The sequence below is a fragment of the Siphateles boraxobius genome, unplaced genomic scaffold (assembly GCF_051911475.1).
Source record: "Siphateles boraxobius isolate OS27281-9 unplaced genomic scaffold, OSU_SipBor_1 106, whole genome shotgun sequence".
NCBI lineage: Eukaryota > Metazoa > Chordata > Actinopteri > Cypriniformes > Leuciscidae > Siphateles > Siphateles boraxobius.
Window position 1 is genome coordinate 554,602 of NW_027508707.1, and position 27,564 is coordinate 582,165.

Here is a 27,564-nt window from a genome sequence, read left to right on the forward strand (position 1 = left end):
TTGCAACAGTAATTTGAGGAGGTGAAATGTGATTATTTGGAAAATTCCTGTCATGACTGCTTAAAGAAAAATGCCAGCAGGCATTTGCCTCCTGCATAAACTTTAATATTGTTGACATTTTGGGCACACGAGCGTTGCGCACTATTTGCTTTATATGTAGGCCTATGGCTTATTGGTCTTTGTGTGTTGTTGCTGGTTTTGCGTTATATGTATATGGTATATTGGTCTTTGTGTGTTGTTGCTGGTTTTGCGTTATATGTACATGGCATATTGGTCTTTGTGTGTTGTTGCTGGTTTTGCGTTATATGCTGGCTATATGGTATATTGGTCTTTGTGTGTTGTTGCTTGTACGTTGCAAATAGAGGGGCAGCACAATTGTTTTTCGCCTAGTGCGGCAGAAGTGCACTCATTCAAAGTGCAAAAAAAGCTGTAAAGCACAGGGGGGAGCTTTACAGGGAGTATGGCTTATCTAAATGAGATGTAAATGAGCCCTATTGTCACCCCCAACAGCAGAGACAGGTGAGAACTGCACAATCTTTAGAGCTCGTTTTCTCCTCTTTGAGCTTTTTTAAGTGCCTACTTTAAAATGGCCACAACTTCTCCAAATATTATCAGATTTCCACATGTTACACATCGTTGGAAAGCTTGGAGATTACACTTTCAGAATCTATGAATACCTCAAAATGCCCCAGAACCGACTTGTGTCCCTAGTTTCCGTGACTGGTCACATATCTGCATGTTGTTGCCAGCGTCCTTCCTTATATACCCACGAGGTGGGGCGGAGCTACGCTATGCAAATTCCGCAGACCCATGACATTTCTTTGCCATTGGCTCGTTTTTTAATACTCGAAGGTGATAGGCTTCTAAGCGAAACCCCCATTTCGTCTTCACTCGACATAACGTCTCCGTTCCCTACTCAGGGAACCAGGGTTACATACGTAACCGAGACGTTTGTTAACGCGCTCTTTATTCCTAAACTATCAGTAAACTGCGGTCCAGAGCCGACCCGGGTGAACGGGCGGGGTGGGAGCCGCGGGAGGGCGCCTTCGGTGGTGGGCAGACCGAGGGATCAATTCATAATTTATTTTACTCACAATAATACAGACATTTCGGCTCTCAGGCATCTTCAGTGTGTGAATACATGTGATCTTTTCAAGCATGTTAATCACATCCGCCAAAGTTTAACATTCCAGCAATCAAAAAATTTAATGATTAAGTTTTACATACCCATAGTCATAGTCATAGTCATCTTTGGCTGGCACACTGAAAATTTTTTGAATTACGTACTTTGTATTATGGCTTTTCTTAAACTGCTTAAGGGGTGGGTAATATGACCAAAATATCAAACCCCATGCACGTTAGCAGTAATAAACATCATCAATTAGTAAATAGGCTTGTTATTACACCAAAATGTTATAAATTGTACAAAACCTTACAGCATAAATGAACTACCCCAACAACTTTAATACAATCAGTCACATTATATGTATATGAAGCAAATCTCAAATGCTTGAAATTTTATATTGTCTTCACACATAAACCGTACGCTCTAAAAAATCATTCTGCCCTAAAGTATTAAATTTGGACAAAGCATCAACATTGTAAAACTCTGTAACGCTGCTTGGAAAAACACTATTATAAACAAATCAACACAGCTTTTATGATTGCAATGCATGTAAATGACTTCAGAGTTGTTTGATGTCTTTATCCACAGCTCCAGATAAAGATGCTGCTTTTGCAGTTTTCTCCTCATTAGTTCCCAAAACTAGGAGAGACAAGAGATAAACATGTCAGAGAAATATGAGCTGACCTGTAGGATAGGATCCACAACTCACACTATGATCATTTGCTATTACTTAAAACATTTAGTATCAATGTTCAAATGAACTTGTATAAATCATTAACACTTGATGTTTATTAAACACTTGATGTTTATTACTTGTATAAAGTGTTACTGGCTCGTGTCATATTACAGTTCTCATTTTTTATTGGTGCATTCTTAGTGTTAATCTCAGTCTTAACTTACTTTCACAAAGTCTCCATGGAAAAGCCCTGGTTATTCAGAAGAATCTTCACCTTCTGGCAGCAATTCGACTGGTGATCTTTCAAGCGAGACCAAAAGTCAAGATCATAATGTGGGTATTTTTTAAACTGTTTATTGCAAATGGACCTTCATGATTAGAAAGCACAACGCACAGCATCAGTAAAGCAACAAACCTGATATTTGCTTTTAATTGAGTGTAATCATTGTTATAACAATAATTTGTGTGAGAAACAGACCAACATTTAAATTGTTATTGAATTGTTAATGAACTACTAGAAGATCAGTGTGGATGTAAAGAAAACTTATTTTATCAATATCAATTCTCAAACGTTTGATATACAAACCCGAAAAATGTCATCATACAAGTTGGTCTTGTGTTTGACGTCTGCAAGATCTCGATTGCATCCTCCTGTAATATGCCAGCATCTAACCTAGATGTGGAAACACATTATACAGATAAAATGAATAAGATTGATATTGCCATTCTTCATCAGCTTCTTGCACATTCATTTAAACAATTCAATAACAGTTTAAATGGATGAAGGCCATGAACTACAGATGGGCGGTTTCATTTGCTTTGTAAGGTTATCTGATATAGCAAGAGCATTGCAAAATTGCTAAACTGCCAAGATAAATAAATAAATAAAATATTAATAATAATTGTAAAAAGCGCTATATAAATAAAGGTGACTTGACTTGTTTACTAAACCATTTTCTGTCTCTAAGGTTTTCAATTCCTCAAAGGTGAGTGACTGTGCGATCAGTGTCATTAATTCATAGCCTTATAATGTTTTAAAGGCTAGTTCACTAAAAAAATTTAACTCTGTCATGTCATTTATAACGTGTGTCTTTCTTTCTTCTGCAGAACACAGAAGATATTTTGAATAATGCTGGTAATAAAACAGGTTCACTGTATTTCTTGTCAAAACAATGTAAGTCCATGGGATTTGAAACTGTGTGTCAAACAAGCATTCGTTAAAATAACTTATTTTGTGTTCCTCAGAGGAAAACAGGTTTGGTACAACATGAGGGCGAGTAAATGATGACAGAATTTTCCTTTTTGGATGAACTATCCCTTTGAATATTAAATACACAGTTCTCATCAACAGACAAATTCACATAGAAACAGGACAGAGGTGATTTCAGATGTTTCTCACGTGAGTTCGGTTAGAATGGGGCAGTTCTGGCTCATCTGGAGGATCCAAACAGACAACTTCTCAGTTAGACACTTCACACTCATTTCCATCTTCTTCAGGTTAGAGAAGGAATGGAGAACAGACAGTAATGCATCTAAATCCCATCTGTGAATTATCTGAAAAAGTCTGGTCCAGTCGATGTTCAATATCTCTGAGTGTGGAAAGGTGAGACTGAATGATTCCAAATCCGGATAGCGAAGCAGGACAATCTTTATGCAGATACTGTAAAAAAAAGAATTAAAAACAGTTGTTGTGTCTATTACAGGTGCTGGTTATATAATTAGAATATCATCAAAAAGTTGATTTATTTCAGTAATTCCATTCAAAAAGTGAAATTTGGATATTATATTCATTCATTACAAACAGACTGATATATTTCAAATGTTCATTCCTTTTAATTTTGATGATTATAACAGACAACTAATGAAAACCCACCAAATCAGTATCTCAGAAAATTAGAACATTGTGAAAAGGTTCAATATAGAAGACACCTGGTGCCACACACTAATCAGCTAATTAACTCAAAACACCTGCAAAGGCCTTTAAATGGTCTCTCAGTCTATTTCTGTAGGCTACACAATCATGGGGAAAACTGCTGACTTGACATCTGACCAAAAGATGACCATTTACATCTTGCACAAGGAGAGCAAGACACAAAAGCTCATTGCTAAAGAAGCTGGCTGTTCACAGAGCTCTGTGTCCAAGCACATTAATAGGGAGGCTAAGGGAAGGAAAAGATGTGGTCAGTGTTCGAACTATACCGTGTCCTTCGGGGGAGCCCAATTTTTTTCCAACGTGGGGGGGGTGGGAGTGTTGGTCGTGCAGTTGCGCGTGCCGAGGATTGAAGCGCCTTTCTGACAGGATGCGGAATGCGCGGCGCTGCGTTTTGAAACCCATTAATTTCAAGGACTTACAAAGATACATAACAGCTACAAGTGTATGCACTATACACGCACATACAGGATTCACCCTATTATACTTTATCGACACAAATTGATAAGTCAAACAGCAAACAGCCATCCCCAGATAATCTAAAGCTACATAGGCTGTCTTTGACTTGAACAAGGGTTAAATTACTCGTCAGGCTACAGAAGAATACCATAATTCATCCGTTCAATTAGGCCTAAGACATCGAGAGTCACGCAGACCTATAACAACCCAGCCACAACATATAATTGGGAATAGCATTCCTTAGCTTAACACAGAATGGATTTCAAGGACTTCGGGCGCAGATAAATGGCCTTTAACGTTTATATTTATTCTACGAATCTTTGAGTTAACGTACTAAACATGATTGTAATTTGCCCCTCAGCGCCACCACACCTTAATGCTCATGACAAGAATAGCATGTATAGTTATCTTTATTGAAGGTTTAAATCGTCGCCATGCATGAATGAATGAATGATATGTTTGCTATTTTAGACATAATACTCCACGATGATCACATTACACAAAAATGAAATTGCACGTCAAAATAAAACATTGTCAATATTTTTTGAGACCCCCCCAAAAATTTCACAAATCACGTTTTCAGGGGAGCCCATGTCTTATTAAGGGGAGCCGAGCTCCCCCCAACTCCCCCGTAGTTCGCACCCTGGATGTGTAGAAAAAAAGTGTACAAGCAATAGGGATAACCGCACCCTGGAGAGGATTGTGAAACAAAACCCATTCAAAAATGTGGGGGAGATTCACAAAGAGTGGACTGCAGCTGGAGTCAGTGCTTCAAGAACCACCACGCACAGACGTATGCAAGACATGGTTTTCAGCTGTCGCATTCCTTGTGTCAAGCCACTCTTGAACAAGACAGCGTCAGAAGCGTCTTGACTGGGCTAAAGACGAAAAGGACTGGACTGCTGCTGAGTGGTCCAAAAGTTATGTTCTCTGATGAAACTAAATTTTGCATTTCCTTTGGAAATCAAGGGCCCAGAGTCTGGAGGAAGAGAGGAGAGGCACAGAATCCCCGTTGCTTGAAGTCCAGTGTAAAGTTTCCACAGTCAGTGATGGTTTGGGGTGCCATGTCTTCTGCTGGTGTTGGTCCACTGTGTTTTCTGAGGTCCAAGGTCAACGCAGCCGTCTACCAGGAAGTTTAAGAGCACTTCATGCTTCCTGCTGCTGAACAACTTTATGGAGATGCAGATTTCATTTTCCAACAGGACTTGGTTGCTGCACACAGTGCCAAAGCTACCAGTATCTGGTTTAACCCTCTAGGGTCTGAAAACGCATCATACAGACTTGTGTCTGAAAACACAAAAAATATGAAAAAATTACCTGTTAAATGTCTACTTTTTTATGTGTCCAATTACAATTGAAATAAAATGTGCTTTTGTAAAATAAAGAAAATAAACAGGATGTGCTTTCTGTCTCTGTCACAGTGAGCTTTTTTTGTGCACGTCTCTAAACTTAAACAAAACTCAGTGACTACTATTCACCCAGGCATGAGCAATATATCTTTGTAATCGTTTAAGTTTGTACTTTTAAATGATCTAATTCATAACAAAAACAAATATTCTCTGTTATGTAATCTATATGAAAAGAGAGAGATGTCAGTCGCTCTCATTTAATCTCATTATCTTTTAATTTGACACACCCACGGAGAGCGCGCGCTATTCAAACGCAAATGATCTCAGGCAACACACATGCAAAGGTGTAAACGCCCATCACATGAGATCAGCACACCAAATTTATCCAGATTACAGTATTGTACGTTGTCTTGCAAGGCTGTGAGGAATAATCCTGGGAAATTTACCTCAGAAGTGCTGATTTAAATTCATTTCGAGGAGCAACGGATCCATCTGAGAAGTAAGTTTTTTTTTATTATTATTATTGTTCTAATCGCGATATCCTAGTGTATGTAAACCACAAAAAGACTGTTTAAATATGAATCGCGTCTGTGTGTGAATGAATGAACTGAACAGCTTTTATCAAACTATATTGCTATACTGAGATGAGTAAAAATCGACTGAAATATGTTGAAATAAAATGTCTGTATAAGCAACGTATTAAACTGCAAATTAATATTTATACGCTATCATAAAAAGAACAAACGATATGCCTACAGACGAAAAATGAAAGACATTTCGTTGACTAGTTTTGGATAGATTATTAACTTTTTATTGTAAAATAGACTACTGCCACAACAAATAAGCTTTTGTTCACCAATTTCTGCTCAAATGTTAAATGTATTAGGCTATGTTTGTTTTGTCAAAAATAAAGTCATCAACTAAGATATTATTATAGTGTTTGTTCCAATGTAGGCTTTATTCAAACTAATGAATCCTTAACTTTGAAATACATGTAAAATACTTTGATAAAATGTACACTTTAGTTTTTACAAAGAAATATTACACTTGAAATATTGTTATTTTAATTGTTGCTGTAATTGTAACCTTTTTAATAAAATAGCAAATAATATATTTACAAGGTAGATGTAAACAAAATATTAAAAGGTCAATATAAGCCTTCTCTTCAAATTATTTGTATTGTGTTTTATTAGTGACAAATTTGGGGAGAGGATACATATCCAAAACTTTCTGAAAATACAGTATGAGAATTAACTACACAATTACTAGAAATGTTCACCTTGGATATTATACAATTTGCAACCAAAAATACAAGTGGAAAAATACTATTTTTTTCTAGATGTTTCCAACTGTGAACCAATTTTGTAGTATATATATTATTATTATTTAGTTTTTTTTGTTTATCTTTTGTCCTTTTATTCTTTCTTGTGGCTCAGTGACACACCTGTGAAAGTCTCATTATGCAGGCTCATTAAGCAGGTCTTTTGTCTTCTCAGGTGTAAATCACAGCATTATACATGAGTCACGCCCCGTTCGCATATTGCCCTTCCAAACAAAAAGGGTTTTGCTAAATTTAAATCAATGTATTGTTTTATGTGAATGATTTGGCAGTAGGGATGGGACGATTACCGGTTTCACTATAAACCACGATAAAATGTACTGACGGTTAGTAATATCGTTTAAAATTCAATTATCATTAAAACCGTGTTTGATTATCACAATTTTAATATAAATGCTGTCCTGCCAGCAACAGTCTGACGCAGGCGTGCAACGCGCAATGTTGGGTTTTTCTTTTTATTCGAGAAGGAATGGCGGAAGGCGGTGACCGTGTTCGGGAGATTTTTCAGCCTTTTAAGAGGACCAAATCTGAGGTGTGGTCATATTTTGGCATTTACAAAAATCCTGAGGGAAACTTAATCGAGGATGGTCACTGTCTGCAGAACATGCACAAAAAAAGTCGCTGCGATAGGGGTAAACACTTCAAATCCGCAGAGCCGTCCTCTGTGACCATCACACACTGCTGTAGCGAACGCAAGGCAAGTTAACTTTGACCTCAATACTAAAACTACGTCTGGGAAATAATTGGGCACAAAATGTTGTTTTGAGTTGAAATATTTTATCTCACTCACTTGAAATAAACTTGAAGCTTCCGCAAAGAAAAGTTCGCAACAAGTGGCTTTGAACCAAAGACGAACGAACAAGTTAAAACAAGACTATTAAGAGTGACAATTAGCCTAAGAGATAATAATTTATATGCATTGTGCACTTATAACATCGATTTCTTTTTACAACATAATTACGGGGACATATTGAAACGAGATTAATGTCTCTATTCTTACCAGTTAAATCCATTTTGTACAGCGGACAAATCTCGTCCAGACAAGATGATCACAACAATATTATCAAATTCTGTAAACAATAAATCAACTCCGATTTCATTTTTAATACAATCAAAACAGGAGACGCAAGATGACAAGTTGTATTTTAATGAAATGAGAGCGCGCGTCCGTTTGATACATGGATGTGCGTTGTGTTATAATATGTTGCTATTGACGACGGACATTATAAGGAAGGAAATGCCACAGAATAGAATCTTGCTTTAAAAAGTGCATAGAGCTGCTTGTTTTATTTGTTGTTTTTTTGATTCTTAAATATAAAACTTGTTGAAATGTTTTCAGTGTGAGCATCAGTTCTTTTTTAACACTTTCATCTTGTTTTAAAAAAAACGTGATAATATTGATAATCACGATAATTTCGGTCACTATAATCGTGATATGAAATTTTCATACCGTCCCATCCCTATTTGGCAGGATGATTTTCAGATCATTTTGAAGCAAAAATTCTAGGCGAGAACATCCATTAGTCAAAAGTCTTGTGGACACATATTTAGTATGTGTTTTGTGGCCTTATTTCAGAAACTTTAAATTTTATTTTTTTCAATAACCATGCATAAACAATATTCTCTTAAAAATACAAACATGTACATACATGTTGCTAACATATTATGGTAGCCCTGTTTGTGCTAAATAGAGTGTAATGACAACTTCGCCATTAATGTGTTTATAAGCAACTGAAAAAAGCACAAATGTCAGAGCATGTCAGAACACCTCCAGGTCCCAGAAAACACCTTAGACCCCAGAGGGTTAAGGACCATGGTATCCCTGTTCTTAATTGGCCAGCAAACTCGCCTGACCTTAACCCTATAGAAAATCTATGGGGTATTGTGAACAGGAAGATGTGATACGCCACACCCAACAATACGGAATAGCTGACTATCTGATGGGCCACTAGGCCACTATCAGAGCAACCTGGGCTCTCATAACACCTGAGCAGTGCCACAGACTGATCGACTCCATGCCACGCCACATTGCTGCAGTAATTCAGGCAAAAGGAGCCCCAACTTAAGTATTGAGTGCTGCACATGCTCATACTTTTCATGTTCATACTTTTCAGTAGGCCAACATTTCTAAAAATCATTTTTTTTGTATTGGTCTTAAAGGAGAATCTCGGTATTTAGCACTTTGAGTCTATTCTTTATCGACTCTTTTAGAATCGCCTCTGCGCGCTTCAGAGTGACTGTCTATGGGCATGCACAAACATGTCCTTAAAACAACCCTTAACGTTCGTTTTCAAAACTGTGCAACTCACCGAGTGGTTAGTGGTGTTCGTTGATGTTCCAAATCAAGCAGCGTAGCGAAATACAGTTTATGTCGTGTTTTATATTGGCATTTTGTAAATTCGCATGATTTCTATTGGATTGCTCGTTGATATTACTACGCTACCGCCAAAGTGGTTGTCGCCATCAAGTGGTCGGGAGTGTGCTAACGCTTCAGACTCAAATATCGAGCGGAAGTTTATATGCGGTTGAGAGGTATCTGAAAAAATAGTTCCACTATAGCATATAACACGGATTGAAATCATACATAGCGCCGATATATTTGTTTTTGTAATCATCAACGAACACCACTAACCACTCGGTGAGTTGGACAGTTTTGAAAACGAACGTTAAGGGTAAGGTTAAGGACATGTTTGTGCATGCCCATAGACACCCACTCTGAAGCGGTCAGAGGCGATTCTAAAAGAGTCAAAAAGTCGAGACAGGACCCATAGTCAAAATTTCTGTGTCCACCACTCTAGTTCATCCAAAACAAACTAGAAAATACACTCAAAGTGCTTAATACTGGAATTCCCCTTTAAGTAATATTCTAATTTTAGAAGATACTGAATTTGGGATTTTCATTAGTTGTCAGTTTTAATCATCACAATTAAATGAAATAAATATTTGAAATATATCAGTCTGTGTGTAATGAATGAATATAATATCCAAGTTTAACTTTTTGAATGGAATTACTCAAATAAATCAACTTTTTAATGATATTCTAATTATATGACCAGCACCTGTAAGTCAAAAATTTCTTGCTTAGAATATCTATTTGTGATTTTTTTTATTTTTAATTATGATTAATTGGTGGTTTGTTGGGCACCAGCCAATATTTGCATCATTAGCAATAGTCAAAAAAGATAAAAGTGTGTACCTTATTTTTTTAAACTGTTTTGGGAGACCAATTTAGTTGCATTATTACTATTATAATTATAATCTACTAGATTGCAGAGACCAAGTGCCAGATAAACGGGAGAGCAAGATGATGATATAATTGGTTATCAAAATTCTATTAATCATAGAATTATTTCTTGTTATCATGAGAAAAAAATATATATGAAGAAAAGAAAAAAGAAAAAATTCACTTGTTCTTCACCTAGACGGCTCTTTGATGATTGACAGATCAAGTGAGATGAAGGTGCTTACACAAACACTGCAAACCAAAACACAGGAGAAATATACATGAACTAAAAGTTAAACAAAAGCACATTAAAGGATGATAAAACACATCAAATATATAAAATATATTTAAAACATTACCGCTGTGAGCTCAGGGTCTGTCCTCTCGTGAGAGCATAGATCAGTTCACCGAGATCAGAGTCTGATGGATCCAATATAGTCAAGCTTCAAAATCAAATACAGAAAATCACTGTAGAGACTAATTAAGCTTAACTTGCTATAGCAAATTAGAGATTAGATATAAATTACATATTAATTACATCCACTAAATATCTGTTTTAGACCAAAGCATTTACCTTGCTTCTTTAAACTTGTGAAGTTCAGGCAAAATCATAGACAGATATTCCGATGACAAATACAAAATAGAGATTCCTTCACAGCTCTGACAGCACTGAGAGCAGTACAGCAGGGCACAGAAGTCTGTTCTTCTGAGGAAATGACCATGTAGATCAATCCTTTTCCAGGATCCCATTGCTTCTTTCACAAAGTCTTCTTCATGAAGTTCACAGAGACAGTGAAGAACAATAAATACTGCTTCCGAACACAAGGAAAAACCTTTAACCTTTTCCAAAATCCATTCTTTCAGATGAGCCTGTGTTTTTGGACGAATTAACAGACCATGTTCTTCAAGTGTGAGTCTCACATCCTTATTCAACAAACCAAATGCAAATTGCACCATAGCTGCAAAACGTGGTTTTGAGGAACTATCCATTAAAAGTTTCCTCAGGGACTCTTCTTCATCCAGAAGGACATAGTACAGAGCACAGAAGAACTCCTGAAAGCTGAGATGCATGAAACTGAACATCGTCTCCTGGTAGATTCGTCTCTTAAACAGGAACTTGCACAAGAATGGATTTCCATCCGGGTCTGAAATGGTTTCATTCACACTTTTCTCATCCAGCAGGACTTGCTGTTCCTGCATCCCTCTCTCTGCCAGCTGACCCAGACTCCTCAGCAGGGTCGGGATCATAGACTGACTCAAACTCTGGCAGTGGTGCTCCAGAAGAGTGCACACAAAGTCCACGTAGATGGAGGTAGTGGTTTCCAGTCCGCTTGTCTTATTTGCACCATATTTGAATCGCTCCTGGATAGTTGTGCAAATGATCCAGCAGATGACAGGGATTGAGCAGGCAGTGATGAGGGTTTCATTTGCCTTCACATATGTATAAGCCTCCCTGAAAAGTTTCTTCTTTTGAAAAAACTTCCGGAAGTACTCCTCCACCCCCTTTTCTGAAAATCCCATAATCTCAGAGAAACGCTGAGGTCCTTTGAGCAGTTTACTGAGTGTGTCCGTAGCTGTAGATCGGGAGGAGACCAGCAGGAAAGACTCTGGCAGGATTCGACCCCTAAGCAGGGCACAAAGAGTGTCCACAGGTCGGGCTTTCTGAAGCAGATCAGTGTGTGCTGACGTGTCATTAATGTCCTGTGTGAGTTTCAGCTCATCAAATCCATCAATGACCACAAGCACCTTCTCTGGTGACTGCTGTAAAATCTGTGAGATCTCATCTGATGTTAAACTACAACTGCAGCTCAAGATCTCCACCAAACTCTTCTCGCCAGGAATGCGATTTATTTCTTTACACTTTAAGTGGAACACAATATCAAACCGCCCTTTGTAGAGGTCACCAGATGCCCAGTCCATCATGATCTTCTGCACAGTGAAAGATTTCCCGTTTCCAGAATTTCCCTGCAGTATCACAGAACTGGGACTGATCCCGCTGTCATCTGGGTCGAACAGAGAGCTGAGCTGGACAGAGTCTCCACTGCTCCTGGAGCTGAGGACCTGCTGGAAGCTCTCTCCACTGGAGCGGATCTCTTCTTCTCGCTCTTTTCGATCTCTATGTTTCCGAAGGATCAGAGGTTGTATGTAGCGCTCAGACAGCAGCACATGTTCACCAGGCAGGGAGTTATACTCAATCACATACTGATACTCCCTGCGGATCTGATTCTTATATTTGTGAATTTCTGTAGAAACGGTCAATGTTCAAAGAGTTAGTTTTTTTTTCTGATTCTAATACAGTAAGAAATTCCAGAGCAGACAAATACCAACTAAATTACGAGGTCGATGGAGGGCAATATTTAAAACATAAAATTATAAAATTCATCAGTCACCTGAGGAATGTGTTTTTTCAGAGTGTGTGTGATGTCCTGTGGAGCCTGTAGAACATAAGACACACTTGATTAACACATTAATTGATTTATTAATTTATATATTGATTAAGGCATTTCACATATATTTTCAAACATTTTACATCAATCTATCTCACCATCTATCTCGCTGTCTATCTATCTATCTATCTATCTATCTATCTATCTATCTATCTATCTATCTATCTATCGCTGAACAAATTTATTAGACCACCACCCAATGTAAGGTTTGTGCCACAACTGCCCTAAACTTAGCCTGGCAAGCCAGACCTACATCAAGATGTTAGGTCTGGGAACTCACCATTGGCATGCCTCAATCCGAGGGGCGGGATAAACGGTTGTCTTTAAAAATCCCTCTGCACGCAATAGGATAGCGCTACAACCAACCAGAGCAATGAACGGCTGTGGATGAGTGAGTCCAATGCGTTTTCCCACCAGGGTCAGGTAAAACACATCTTCCTTTTTCAAGAATGACTTAAGTGACATTCTCTTAACTCCAAGTCCTCCAGAGTCGCGGCCAAAGCCGATTTGAAAAACCGCTGTTCGCCAGCAGCATCTTCTTTGTTTTCAAGTAGCAGGGAAATCACGCGGAACCGTCACAACTCTGCCGTCATTGTGTTAAGCCCACCCACCAACTGTATACACGATGTGATTGGCCTGACTAGAGTTTTTTTTTTCCAGCTCGAAAGCCAACGGAGAGTTGCTAGACTACACTGGCTGCAAAAATAATTTCGCTGCTGCTAGGGTGAGTCTAGATTTCTAGGCTACCCTAAACTAACAGTATTGGTGATACACATCTTTTGAGATGGGAACAAATACGTACAGACTGCACATCATTGAAAACACTAAAACTACTCAAAGTCTATCCATAAGTGGAAATTAGTAATTTTTGCATTTAAAAAAAAGAAGCAATTTTCTACTTCCAGTTTGAAAAGCAAAGACTTTCAGACTCCCAGCTGATCCACATCTACCTATAGGAATATGATGCCCATCACTGTATTCATATATAAGCTCCAGTATTATCAGCAGCTGTCGCGTTTCTCAGGAGCGAGTTACCCTCCTCCCTCCCCAGGAGGGTACTTTACATTTTCTGTCGGTCTTAGTGCATGATGTAACTACAGAAGAGTCAAGTTTTAAATAGGAAAAATATCGAAACACTTTGGTCTTTTTTTTGGGAGAAATGCTAATGGTCTTGTCCACTTCAATGATGTATGCTAAGCTATGCTAAAAGTGGTACCGCCAGAACCGGAGATCGGCTGAATGGATTCAAAAACGGTCAAACTCAACAGTTTAACTCTGGGGGAGTTGTAAAATGAGCCTATTTCCAAAAAAAGTGGAGTATCCCTTTAACAAGATGGAAAGTTAAGACAAAGAGCTTCTGCAATTTGTGCAATGCCTGTAAAAGTAAATATTTTAACAGTACATATCTCAGTACATACTGTAGGTCTAGACACATGTGGTATAATAGCCAAAATTAGTGTGCTCTTACCCAAGGCTCTAAACAGAGATGGCTCATGCTTTTCCAGTCTAGAATAAAAGGCAGATTTAACCTGGTCTCCTCCAGAGTGCAAAACTTTATAAAACTCTCTCATTTTCTCCTGGTTAGTATCTGCTGCTCTGATCTTACAGTATGGCTCCCAGTGCAGCATGCCATCGCACCGCAGCTCATCCGCTATTGGCATCACCATCTGTACTCTCTGGACAAGATTCGCCCAGTGTGCGTCCACCAACCGAGCACCTGGTAGAGAGATAATACCATGATAACTGCTCACAAAAAAGAACGTGATTTCATAAGATTCAAGAACGGCATATTCTATAGTGTAGCAAGTACTTCTTTGAGCCACTTCACTTTTAATCAGTGTAATGCAGATTTTTTTTTCATATGACTATCTCTGCTTTTACTGTGGTAACTACTTACGCTCTGAGTCTTGGTCCATGGTGTCTCATAAGCGTCTATGACGTGTTGTAGAGAGCTGTCTTCAGTTGTCCTCTAGGAAATGAAACATAATGCACATAGTGTGAGATGGTTGAAGAGAGCTTTTGTGACCCATGGTCAAAGATTACACTATTGGTATGCAGTAAATTAAGTGTCATGTACAAAAATTAATCTAACATGCACAACCCAAATTTGGCCTTTACTGAACATACAGTCACAAAACAAAATGGTGGAGACATAGGAGGTTGATTAATTTTCTCTGATAAATAAATGTATCAGTCAACTTCTGCTTTTGACTCAGTATTAGGGATGCAAATTATCGATTAATTCATTAATCATTAGTTGATCAACCTTATCGATCGATTAACGATTAACTGATAAGCGGCTATTTTCCTGAGAATGTAAATTTCTCACGGTATCAATTTAACATAAAAAGCAAAATATTGCTTGTATACGGAATAAAAATGCATGTTATATTTCTCAATTGATGTTTTATTGTAACAGTTGGGATACGGTACAGATAATGGCATTTATGTAGTTTGACAAAATAAATGATGCACAGAAAATAAAAATACATTCAAAGTAATTGTGCACTGGCTCACTTGTTGCATGTGAAACATAAAATAAATTTTAAATAAAAATCTATATGGGTAGGCTTAATCTATCTGGTAAACTACTTATATGAAAAACTTGAAACATTAGCAGCAGCACTTATAATATGTGACCTGTCACGGAAACTAGGGACAAAAGTCGGTTCTGGGGCATTTTGAGTTATTCATAGATTCTGAAAGTGTAATCTCCAAGCTTTCCAACGATGTGTAACATGTGGAAATCTGGTAATATTTGGAGAAGTTGTGGCCATTTTAAAGTAGGCACTTAAAAAAGCTCAAAGATGAGAAAACGACCTCTAAAGATTGTGCAGTTCTCACCTGTCTCTATGGCTGGGGGTGACAATAGGGCTCATTTACATCTCATTTAGATAAGCCATACCCCCTGTAAAGCTCCCCCCTGTGCTTTACAGCTTTTTTTGCACTTCGAATGAGTGCACTTCTGCCGCACCAGGCGAAAAACAATTGTGCTGCCCCTCTATTTGCAACGTACAAGCAACAACACACAAAGACCAATATGCCATATAGCCTGCATATAACGCAAAACCAGCAACAAGACACAAAGACCAATATGCCATATACATATAACGCAAAACCAGCAACAACACACAAAGACCAATATGCCATATACATATAACGCAAAACCAGCAACAACACACAAAGACCAATAAGCCATAGGCCTACATATAAAGCAAATCGTGTCCCCAAAATGTCAACAATATTAAAGTTTATGCAGGAGGCAAATGCCTGCTGGCATTTTCTTTAAGCAGTCATGACAGGAATTTTCCAAATAATCACATTTCACCTCATCAAATTACTGTTGCAAATCTCTTTACACCACTTTCTTATGTGCGTATACACACACAAATGAAATGTCCGCAAGCACATTATATCATCAGCAGGTTCAGCATCTTAAATAACGACTAAAGAGCAAATGAAGCTTAACTTCTTACATTTCAGAAACACGCACGGCTGGCCTTCATCGCAGCAAAGGTCTTAACTGCATCCTCTATTTCGTTTCTCTGTGCCAGTTCATGTTCTATGGAGATTATTGCCAGTCCATTAACTTTGTTCCCTGTTCACAAAACGTTCCCCATTCAAAGCAATCGGGACGTCACATATGAAACAGCCAGCCACCGCTGTCAGCGATCCGAGCCGCCGTATTCAAGCACTGAGGGCGCGCGCGCAGCGCCCATACCTCCGGTTCAGTTTCCCGAGCCCACGAAGTGCGGCGAAAACATTTTCGGTGTAACTGCCAGACGGTTCAGCTCGTCTGCGACAATCTTTGCGGCATCCATCTTCATTGAATTTTGATATCAGATGGAGCCAGCCAGAGCACAGCATAATAAGTAGCCATGCGGTTCACTTGGAGGGCGGGGGCAAAAGCGCCGGGTTATTCAGTATGGAAATACACACAGACAATGACACGCCACGCCCCTACTGCATGCCAGAATCTCCAAAAACAAGCCGATTTCAACCTCAAAATGTAAGCTTCTAAATATACCAATACTGCTATCTCAAACATGGAGAGGCTTCTTCGTGATTTCAATTAACAGATTCTGCAAAAAATTTAAATTCACCAATTTTGAAAAAAAACTCTTTTTTCTCATTTTGCTTCGAAAGTTGTGCTGCCGACTTGTGTCCCTGGTTTCTGTGACGGGTCAAATATAGGCTGAGGGGGGAGTCAAATTTACAACTTGTAATGAGTGGAAATAAGGTGTAGCCCCTTTCAAGCCTTGTTTATACTCGACGCGTCCGCATGAGCGCGAGTCTCTGCTTACTGCGCGCGCACGTCTCCAAACGGACGAGGCGTTTATACTTGACGCGCTCGCCGTTGTGCTATTCTGTGAAACGACAGGGGGCGACTCGGAGTAATTCTCCTAAACTAAACCACAAGGAATCAGCAGTAAAGAAGTAGTCTGCCGTTTATTAGTAGTTTTTTAATTGCTGATTCATATTAAAAGAGTAATAAATGCAGTAGGTTTATTGTATTTTCACTGCATGTAAACTAGTTAAACAACTGAAGCCTTATTGAAGAGTGTTTAAACCTTAATTTCATCAGCAGGGCTTACTTCTGCTATTGAGAGTGAGGAGTCATGTGCCGATTTGGGTTGATTTCGGCGGGGTCTGAGCCGGTCGGCCATGATGGTAGGAGACGCTATCGGTTGCCAGAGCCAACGCCTTCAGAACTTCACAGAGGCGCGACTAAACATTCCAGAGCTCTTTAATTTTCGCGCATTTAGGTTTTTGTGTAGGGGGCTGCAAAGTGGACAAACCAGTTCTGGTTTGGCTAGGGTAGTTAAATGTGTGATTGCAAGATGTGAATGTCTTGGTTAGATTAAAGCCATAAACAGTGTGAATGCAAGGTGTATGAGAATTCAGACGAGGCTGCAGACAGATGGTAATCTAAAGTGTAGACTGTAACTTGAAATAAAAATGGGCACTTTCAGTCTTAAATGCTTTTTACTGTTTCCCTAATTTATTTACCTTTATTTATTTAACAGGCGTCTCCTCGTCAGGTCAGAGACTTGCTCTCCCTGATGCTATGTCCATTTCGGTAACCTAAAAAACTGTATTCCATTGTTCCTAAGTTTTCCATATGTATTGTGTGAGGTACTGGAGCAGTTTTTAACGCAGCAGTGACTTACAGGCATGGTGCAGAACTTACAGTGCAGAATTGCGAGAACCTCCTCTACTACCGAGTTAACAACACACGTAAACAATCATGGTTTGCCGCCGGAATCCTGCAAACAAGGCGAAGAGAGTGGAGATCCCGCGAGATCCCGTGATATCGAGGCGAGGGGCTCTGTACCATGATGACAACTCCTCACTCTCAATTGTAGGCTTATTTTGTAAATGTAGGCAGTTATTTTAGACAAGTGCAAACTGGGTGCTTAATGCAAATGTGTTCCTATTCACAAAATGAGAGGCTTTTATGGTCGCCCATCAATGCAAATGTCTCTGTGTATAAAAGGATCATAAACATGCTGGTAGAGACGTACCAGTTCGGCCAGATTCAGCTCAAAGTCGTTCATCTTTGGATGCGGTGCTGCGCGCGATGTTACAAAAAGTGCCGTGCACACCGCCAGGCGAAATGCCTGCGAACCCAACTAAGGTGGCAATACGTCCGGATTTTAAGCCCCCTGTCCGGCGTCCGGCACAGCTTCAAGCTGGACACTCATTTGTCCTCCTTTTTGGAGTTGCGCTGAATTGTTTAAAAAAAAATTAACCTATAAAAATCCTGCATATTGATAGCGGCTCCCTGATGCCCGTAAATTAGTTCAAATCTCCTGGAATCTAGAGCCAAGCATGCGAGACAGAACACAGGCTACTGTATGTGCTCCAAACCGTGCAGCGCGTGGCAGTAAGCGAGAGAGCGAGAGACCTTGCGTGCCCTCAGCATAAACTTGTAGTTAGGCACTGGTTTGGTATAAAAAAAGTCATTTTCATGCTGTGCAGGGCCCCATCACCCCTCTTGAATCAATGTAAATGGTACGACCCGCAGGTCAGGTGCTTCTGCTGCGGACCTGCGGTGAATTGATGAGACAGGAGCTGGAGTGAGCCGTGATAGGAACTAGGAAGACAGGGGAAGACAGGGGAAGAGTCATGTCTTTCCTTAAGAAAGGAAAATCAGGGGCTCAAAAACGAAAAGAAAAGAAGATTAAAGAGAGAACTTAGGCAAATGAGGGCAAGCAGTTGCTCGCTCAGTTTTTGAAAAGAAAGGTGAGCTCCAAATGCATCATCGAGCATTGACATTGTTTTAACATAAACATCTACTCTCTAGGTAGAATAGCATACATTTATGTTCGTACTCTATTTGAATAATATACCAATACTTTATAGTATCACACCCTACATAGCGAGCAAACAATGTTTCTGGGTAAATAACAGGTAGTGAGAAGCAGACGGAGGCGGAGCTGGGAGCTCAACACACTGCCACTCCAGGCAGATGCGCAGCTTGTCTCCTCTTCTGCTGCAGTTCTCCCCATAGTCAGAAGTTTACATGAAAACACTATATTTCCCTCCATTGTCAAAATCTAACACCTGCGAAAACACATATCGTTAGCGCCTATTTTACCGCATTGTTATGCAAATTAACCCGCAAACGCTCTTACAATAATTACAGGATTGTTCTCAGTTTAATGCACAACTTAATGATTGAAAATGACTTATTTTTAAACGTAATTCAAAGACTGAATGTCTAGTTTGGCGGTTAGTGTACCCTGTGATTCTATGGTCTGCATTTATTTTAAACAGACAAATAATCATCAATTAACTTGTACTTAGCCTACACTTTAAAAAAAGGTATTGTGACAATAAAGAATATTTTAGCAACCATTTGTTTACATTTTAAGTGTTCCAGTTCCAGTCCCCGACCAGAGTCCAGTGCAAGCTCCAGTCCCCGACCAGAGCCAGTGCAGGTTCCATTCCCCGACCAGAGTCCAGTGCAGGCTCCAGTCCCAGACCACAGTCCAGTGCATGTTCCAGTCCCCGACCAGAGTCCAGTGCAAGCTCCAGTCCCCGACCAGAGTCCAGTGCAGGTTCCAGTCCCCGACCAGAGTCCAGTGCAAGCTCCAGACCCCGACCAGAGTCCATGCATGTTCCAGTCCCCGACCAGAGTCCAGTAAAAGCTCCAGTCCCCGACCAGAGTCCAGTGCAAGCTCCAGTCCCCAACCAGAGTCCAGTGCAGGTTCCAGTCCCCGAACAGAGTCCAGTGCAAGCTCCAGACCCCGACCAGAGTCCAGTGCATGTTCCAGTCCCCGACCAGAGTCCAGTGCAAGCTCCAGTGCCCGACCAGAGCCCAGTGCAGGTTCCAGCCCCCGACCAGAGTCCAGTGCAGGCTCCAGTCCCAGACCAGAGTCCAGTGCATGTTCCAGTCCCCGACCAGAGTCCAGTGCAGGTTCCAGTCCCCGACCAGAGTTCAGTGCAAGCTCCAGACCCCGACCAGAGTCCAGTGCAAGCTCCAGACCCCGACCAGAGTCCAGTGCAAGCTCCAGACCCCGACCAGAGTCCAGTGCAAGCTCCAGACCCCGACCAGAATCCAGTGCAAGCTCCAGTCCCCGACCAGAGTCCAGTGCAAGCTCCAGACCCCGACCAGAGTCCAGTGCAGGTTCCAATCCCCGACCAGAGTCCAGTGCAGGCTCCAGACCCCGACCAGAGTCCAGTGCAGGCTCCAGACCCCGACCAGAGTCCAGTGCATGTTCCAGTCCCCGACCAGAGCCCAGTGACAGCTCCAGCCCCTGACCAGAGTCCAGTGCAGGTTCAAACCCCTGACCAGAGCCCATATTAAATACATATTTAATTGCCCATGTTTTAACTGAATATATGTCATAATAACAAAACCATGAATACAAATTTAATGATGTCCCTTAGCCTATAGGATAGGTTTTAATGAAAACAAAGATGTCAGAAATGTACATCTAATTCATGGAAATAGCCTATTGAATAATAACCATATTAATTACAATAATGATTAATTTATCAAATAATAATACAAGTACAAACATGCCGCTCTGGGCATTCTGTGCTGAACGTAATAGTAATAATAATCATGGAAAGAATTACCTCAAAATGACTGAATATAAGATGCAGTTAAGACCGCAGTTTGAGCCAGCGGCTCAAATTGATATGGCTCTGGCCCTGTGTCAACACAGACAATTCAACATCCTCTACTTAAGGTGAAGCTGGTGGAGAAAAGTCCTCGACTTCAAATGACCGCTCTGTTACAAAGCTACTTGCGTCACTCCAGTCGCTCTCCATTTTAGAGTCTGACAGCAGCTGTCAATTAATCGGTCTGTGCGGGTCTCAGGTGCACGCCCCCCCCGCTCAGCCCCGCCCTCGGTTCGTCCCCTCTATCTCCGCTGGGGTCTGCCCACTTTTCCAGCATTTTTCAAATATTACCAGTGGGTGGAGTCAGGCAGGCAATCAGGGTAATCAGGGAGTCAGGCAGGTAATCATCACCCTTTAAAGGAAATGCATTTAAAAAGAAATAAATTATGAGGTTAAGTGCTCACAGAAGAGATGAGTTTTCAGCTGTCTTTTGAATGTTGTCAGGGATTCTGCATTCCAGATAAAGTTGGGGATAAAATAAATATAAAATAAATATAGTTCAATGTAATATGCTATTACTAAACCAGTCAGTTAAGAATCACTCATAACTCGGGATGGGGAATGAGAGCGGATGTTGTTCTCACCGTCCCGTATAGGGGACGCCTAACTTTACTTCGCGATATAACTATTAAATCCTAATCTAATTCTAACAAACTATCTATCGTTGGAAAGGTCTAAGACTCCTAAATAGATATTTGACTGCTGTTTTTTTGCTACAAATTATGTAGGAAGAGTAACCGATGAATTTTTGACAAGAGTGCACCTCAAAAAAATCTGCATCATAACAGGAGTTCTGACCTTTGTCACAAAAAAAACGATGGATCGACTTTTAATCATTGCAACTTCTGTTTTTATGCAAAAAATTCATAATAAAACATATATTCTAGTATTTAAAAATTTACAAAATTGTATTATAAAAATAGAGAATATCCATCTATATTCATAGGTCATGTATATTGTCTTAAATGAGACTAATATTTGTATACATATATTTATAATAATTAGTATAATTATAATGTTCATTTTGTAATAAAAGATTTGTTTGTGTGTGGATTTGCTATAATATACTAATTGCTATATTGGTAGAGTCTTCGGACCAGCAACAGCCCACCTTCACACTGTTATGTCCAATAACAGCAAGGCAAGACAGTCTCAGTAGCCAAACAGAGCTGTCATAGCTGTTACTAAGGCTCATTTGATTTGAAAGCAACCAATAGAAACTTAGTTTAGGTCTAATTGCAAACACGTGCCAATCACAATCAACCTCCTGTTTGTAAATGCTGCTGAACGTTTATAAACGTGCAGAGCAGAAAGCATGAGCACACAAACTGCACTCTCATTCTCCACTGCCACACTCACAAAATGGATCCACAGAGGCCTAAAAAGTGTTTTACACTGCTAGAAGTAGTTGAAGAGCTTTGTAAGTCGAGTGATGACGAGCAAAATCATCCTTCCAACAATGATGAGCCTAATCTTCATTCGAGTGATGATGAACTAGACGTGCTTTTGCCAGAGGAAATGTCCAATTCAACCCTAGAACGGTGAGTGATATTTTTTTCTCTATATTCTATTACACAATCTTTACTAATTTTACTGGGTTATGTATAACTGTGATGTAAACATATAATTGTATAAGTAAACATTTATTTATATATATATATATATATATATATATATATATATTTTTTTTTTTTTTTTTTAATTGAATTATGCATACATGTACCATGTTAGTTTTATGCTTTATTCGGTTTGCACAATAGTTGCATGTACCATATTAGTTGAATGCTTTATTCAATTAGTACTATATTGTTGCATGGACCACATTGGTTTTTTTTACTATATTCAGTTTGTACCATATTTTTGCAAATTCTTTGTAAGTTTTATACAATATTCAGTTTGTATGTTGTTGCAATAGGTATTCAGATGATGATGGTGAGGACTCATCTGCATCAGCTACTACATCCACTTTCAGTGAGTTTAGTGAAGAAGGCAGAAGGCGAAGCAGAGGAAGAGGGCAAAGCAGAGGAAGAGGAAACAGAGGAAGAGGGCAACACAGAGGAAGAGGGGCTGTTTCTTAGGGTACCACAGAGGCAAGATGGCACAGCTCAGATGAACCCGACATCCCACGACCTGAAGTTGTGTTTCGACCAGCTCGAAACTCCTGGCCCTCAGCTTCTGACTACAGAGTCGTATAGCGCTCTGGAACTGTTTCGGCAGTTCTTTTCTTCAACAGTGTATCAAACGATCATTCGCAACTCAAATGCTTACGCAGCTGAGCACCAAGACACAACCAGGAAGCCATGGCAAGACATGGCCCTGAAGGATCTATACTCATACCTGTCAGTGGTCATCTACATGGGTCTGGTAAAAGTACTCTGGAAAACAAGTTGCCCAGAAATGCTCCTCGTGGGAGTATGCGGTGGATTCGTGACGACCGACTCCACTTTCTCAAATGGAAGGACACCAGGGAGGTGCTCATGTGCTCCTCCTTCGATTTAGCAGGAGGAGATCACACAATACAGAGGAGGGTGAAGACGAGAGCTGGAGGATGGACAGAACTCACTGTACCTATACCTACTGCAGTGCATGACTATAACAAGTGAGTCGAATTTATTCAGTGGTGGTGTGTACAAAAATTGTACAAATGAGTTCATTTTATTTACTTTGTTACATTTGTATTTAGATTCGAAATATATTCTATTATTTCCACACAGGTACATTGGAGGAGTAGATCTCTCTGATGCCCTTGTTGGGTATTACAAAATACTCAGAAAGACCAGGAAGTGGTACCGCTAAATTTTTTACCACTTCATCGACATTGCAGTGGTAAATGCCTTCCTCCTGCACCAGCACTTGGCTGTTGTTCATAATCAAAGAGCAAGAACACAGCGGTAATTCCGTGAGGATTTGGTAATGGAGCTTGCAGACTGGATGCCTCCATGTGAGCCTGCTCCTCCAGCTCCTCCTGCTCCTCCAGCATCTCACTTGACAGGAGAACCCTCAGGCCATGTCTGGCACAGGCCAATGTACATCACTAATAAAAGTGATGACTCCAGGAGGAGATGGCAAGTGTGCCATCGCAAAACGCTTGTGTTCTGTCAGGGATGTGGATCATACTTGTGTTTCCAAGCAACACGGGATTGCTTCAATTACTGGCATGATGTAAATAGTTAGTAGTTTTCAGAAGTTGTGAAAATTTGAATAAAGTTGTAAATAGTTTGTAAATAGTTAAAAATTTGGAAATAGTTTGATATTTATTTTTCCAGTATTTTTATTTCATTATTCTTTTATTTTATTATTTACTAAGTCTTATTCAATTTTCAGTTGCAATTTGTATAGTAAAGTGAAAATATTTGTGAAAAGTTTGGATAAAAGTTTTAAAAAAATCTCTCTCTCTCTCTCTCTCTCTCTCTCTATAGCCATGTTTCCATCCTCTTGTCAACTGAATTATCTGAAGTTCGGTAAAAAAAACTCATGCGAATAAAGCTGGTGAAAGTGTGTTTCCATCCAACGGCTTTAAAGCGAATAAAAACCTGTATGTAATGACGTCACATGCTGTTTTGCGATCAAATTGGTATATCGAATTGATTTGAGACATTTTAAGGTGTTAGCATTCATTTTCGCACTGAATCGAACAACATTCAAGCAAACTTTTGCGAACAAAGTTTTGCTAGACAAAACGGAGCCTAATAGTGCTTATGTGCCAGCTGATAGCGACATATGTAAGGGAAAATGTATATGCCAGGCGGTTGTTAGCCTGAAGGGGTTGTATTCGCTATAACAACCGCCTCGCTATACATTATCCTGCTTATTACATGGCTACCTACCAAATAAATCAATAATCTGACACAAAATATTAACTTAAAAAGGAGTTTATTGATTTAAAACGAGTAGTGCTTCTGCTAAAGAAAATAGTCTGTTCCGTCTCTGAACTGCGTCCATGGCAACGGTGTGTTATACTTAGCAGCTCCGCAGTCTGTTAACAAGAAATAACACACCGCATTCTACATTAGAATTCAACCAAGCCACGTAATAACAAGCAAACCTAACATAAGAAAACAACGACTCTATAAACACATTGCTATGATGATGCAGATGCACGTAAATGCCCGACGACAACGGAGGCAGCCTGTGGTGTGGGAACGACAGCGCTCCATCAGTTCTGGGAGATCGTGGTTCAGAGACACTTCACGGAAACCCTTTGGTTGAAGCATTTTTTTGCTTTGTCCACTTACATCTGTCTTTGTTGACATCCGCCATGTGTGCGCAAACAGAGCGGGAATACTGGCCGGAAATGAACTCTTCTTCTTCTATGTTTTGTGGCGTGTTGCAACCATAAAAGGGCCTAAAACTTAATCGCAATTCATTATTTATCCGGCAAATAACGTTTCCATCAGCTTTTATCGCATTTGCCGTATATCGATCAAGATAAAATCCGATGAGACCGAACGCATTTCATTTGAGTCGATATTCATGAAATTTAATCGTATTTTACTGTTTCCATAAGGCATTTTTCATTCGAGATCACTTAATTTGGATAAAAAGGTGTGGATGGAAACATGACTTATGTTTGTGCTGTGGTGTCAGATGTAAGTTCAAGCAACTAAGTGACCTTTGGTAATCACCAATGAACAGGGGTGTCACCTAGTGGCCATTTGTGGTGTGCCAACTAAAAGTCTTGCAGAAACCTCATTTTTTAAAATATCAAGCTGAAAATTTAAACACAACTCATTTAGACTTGCAGCTTTTACTTTTTAGCATTTTTAGGCTAAAACTATATTTATTAATATATATATATAATATAATAAAAGTAATATTACAGCACATTTTCATAACAATAAACTCAAACTTTAATAACTTTTAGAAACATTAATATTTTTTAATTATTCAACTTCAACAATAATCTTCCATGTGTCTTCTTTCAAAAAAGACCAACCTTATGTCTGTACTTATGTCTGACTGTACAAAGCATTCATGAATTACAGCTGTTTAAGTAGTGTGTTTTCATGTCTATGCCCCAATATGGGGTTGACAGTTAAGGGGTTACCAAGAAATTATTAAAGTTGGCATGAAATGGAAGTTGTTATTGTGATGTTTGTGGATGTGAAACGGCTTCTCAGGTGAGAAAAAATTGGGTAGCAGGACTTGATTTTGTTGATTTTAGGTATGGTCGACTGGTCGTAACTGTTCGATCGGGGAGGTGAAACATGTTTCAGAGACATTCTCATTCAATACTTTGTACTGCTTAATACAGCGTCTGTTTGTACAAGAATAAAGTGATAAACATAACATAAGCCTACACTATTTAAATACCAATGTAGGGGTCTATGTTTTTAATCAGTTTCATTTTGATAAACATGACACAATATAACATTGTGCTTCGTGAGTACGTGGAATGAGGTTTTACTATTATAAAAATATAGATTTGTTAGATTCGTAGAGCTGCATGAAGTCGAACAACATTAGGCATGTTCGACTTCATGCAGCTCTGCGCAGACCGATCGGTGGCTGACTTGAAGCAGTGCATGCCGGTTAGAAATTTTGTCCGACTTGATGCAGCGCAGACGCTACATGACTGTGACGTATGCCATTAAAGTAGCGCGAGAGCGATTCGAGAGCAGCCGCAGGACTCAAGACCTCATTATGCTTCTGCGTCAACTCCACGGCGTAGCTACGCCGTCACTCCTACGGCGTCGATGCCGTTTTATGGTTCTGCGTCAGGTTGAGTTGTATCGCGGTGCATCTGACCAATCACAGCCCTTGTGGTCTGTGTCGCCTCGATGCGTAGTTACAATTTTTTGGAGGTGCACGTCGAGCTACGGCGGAGGGGTTCGAGGCGACGCAGAGGGGTCTGCGGGGGTACGCCGTCGATTCGACGCAGAAGCATAAAACAGGCTTCAGCCAGCGCAGATTCTCAAGCGCAGCTGCATGAGCTCTGATGACGACACAACTGTTCCACGATTTGCCGGATTTACCGCATGACAACGATCACATGTGTTTCGTGTTTATTCTCACAGCTTTAGTTCAACTAAAGCTCACAAATCATTTTTTAGAACTATTTTCATGCAGTCACGATGTTATATTGTGTCTTGTTTATCAAAATAAAACTGATTAAAAAATGTTGATTCCACTTCATTGGTAGTAGTAACTTTATTCTTGTTCAAACAGACGCTGTATAAAGCAGTAGGCCTACATAAAGTATTGAATGGAAATGTCTCTGAAACATCTGCGTATTTTGCAAATATTGCATTTATTTCACTTCAGCTTTGGCAAAGTATGCAAACACCACGTGAGCGGTTACACTACGGGAACTGAGATTTCATGGTGACTTTAAGTAAAATAAATCAATCACTCATAGTCATAACACACACACAAAATGTCGTTTCTACCCATTAGTCAATCTATAACAATAATAGCAATAATAAAACACATTATGCTGCGCGTCTAGTCTCGGTTTAGAAAAACAATAATAACATCGATCGTGTAAGAGAGCAAAACTCATCTCGTGACTGCGAGGATTTATGTCAGAAAAGTAATCAATAAGTCACGGTCCAGTCTTGTTCTTACCTTCAGTGAAGTCGACTAGTTTGTGGACACGCCTCTTCTGAACATCCTTCATGTTTTTAAGACAGCCCAGAATACTAGTTCCCTTTCGAGGGAACTCGCGATGCGTCGATGACGCTTTGGGAACGCTCTGCGTGATTGAGCCTATGTCAACTAGTCCAGTAAGCTTACTCCTATGGCGCGTACTCCGTGCCAAAATCAAACATCCTACCTACCGACCGACCGACCGACCGATCGAACGTCTACCTGAACGTCTTGCACTTTTGAGCGTCTTACAGAGCGGTGACCCACGTGACGATCTGACGTGACGTCAGCGTC

The 27,564-nt window shown here is 39.8% G+C and overlaps 1 protein-coding gene across 4 annotated transcripts; it reads right to left on the reverse strand.

Annotated features, from left to right (window-relative positions):
- Window positions 1–1,180: 1,180 nt before the first annotated feature.
- LOC143755638 (NACHT, LRR and PYD domains-containing protein 1 homolog) lies at window positions 1,181–27,564 on the reverse strand. 4 transcript variants are annotated; one of them, XM_077247129.1, is made up of 12 exons: window positions 27,250–27,535; window positions 20,638–21,034; window positions 14,447–14,518; window positions 14,018–14,266; window positions 12,493–12,537; window positions 10,677–12,345; window positions 10,462–10,545; window positions 10,298–10,354; window positions 3,202–3,462; window positions 2,389–2,475; window positions 2,027–2,170; window positions 1,181–1,765 (listed from the first exon to the last, which is right to left on the reverse strand). In XM_077247129.1, the coding sequence occupies exons 3-11, from the start codon at window positions 14,463–14,465 to the stop codon at window positions 2,029–2,031; spliced, it is 2,613 nt and encodes an 870-aa protein (XP_077103244.1). In that variant the 5' UTR covers window positions 14,466–14,518; window positions 20,638–21,034; window positions 27,250–27,535; the 3' UTR covers window positions 1,181–1,765; window positions 2,027–2,028. The 4 variants fall into 4 exon arrangements, with proteins under 4 accessions (XP_077103244.1, XP_077103243.1, XP_077103246.1 ...); XM_077247128.1 differs by lacking the exon at window positions 20,638–21,034 and having other exon boundaries at window positions 27,250–27,564; XM_077247131.1 differs by lacking the exon at window positions 20,638–21,034 and having other exon boundaries at window positions 2,027–2,102; window positions 27,250–27,530.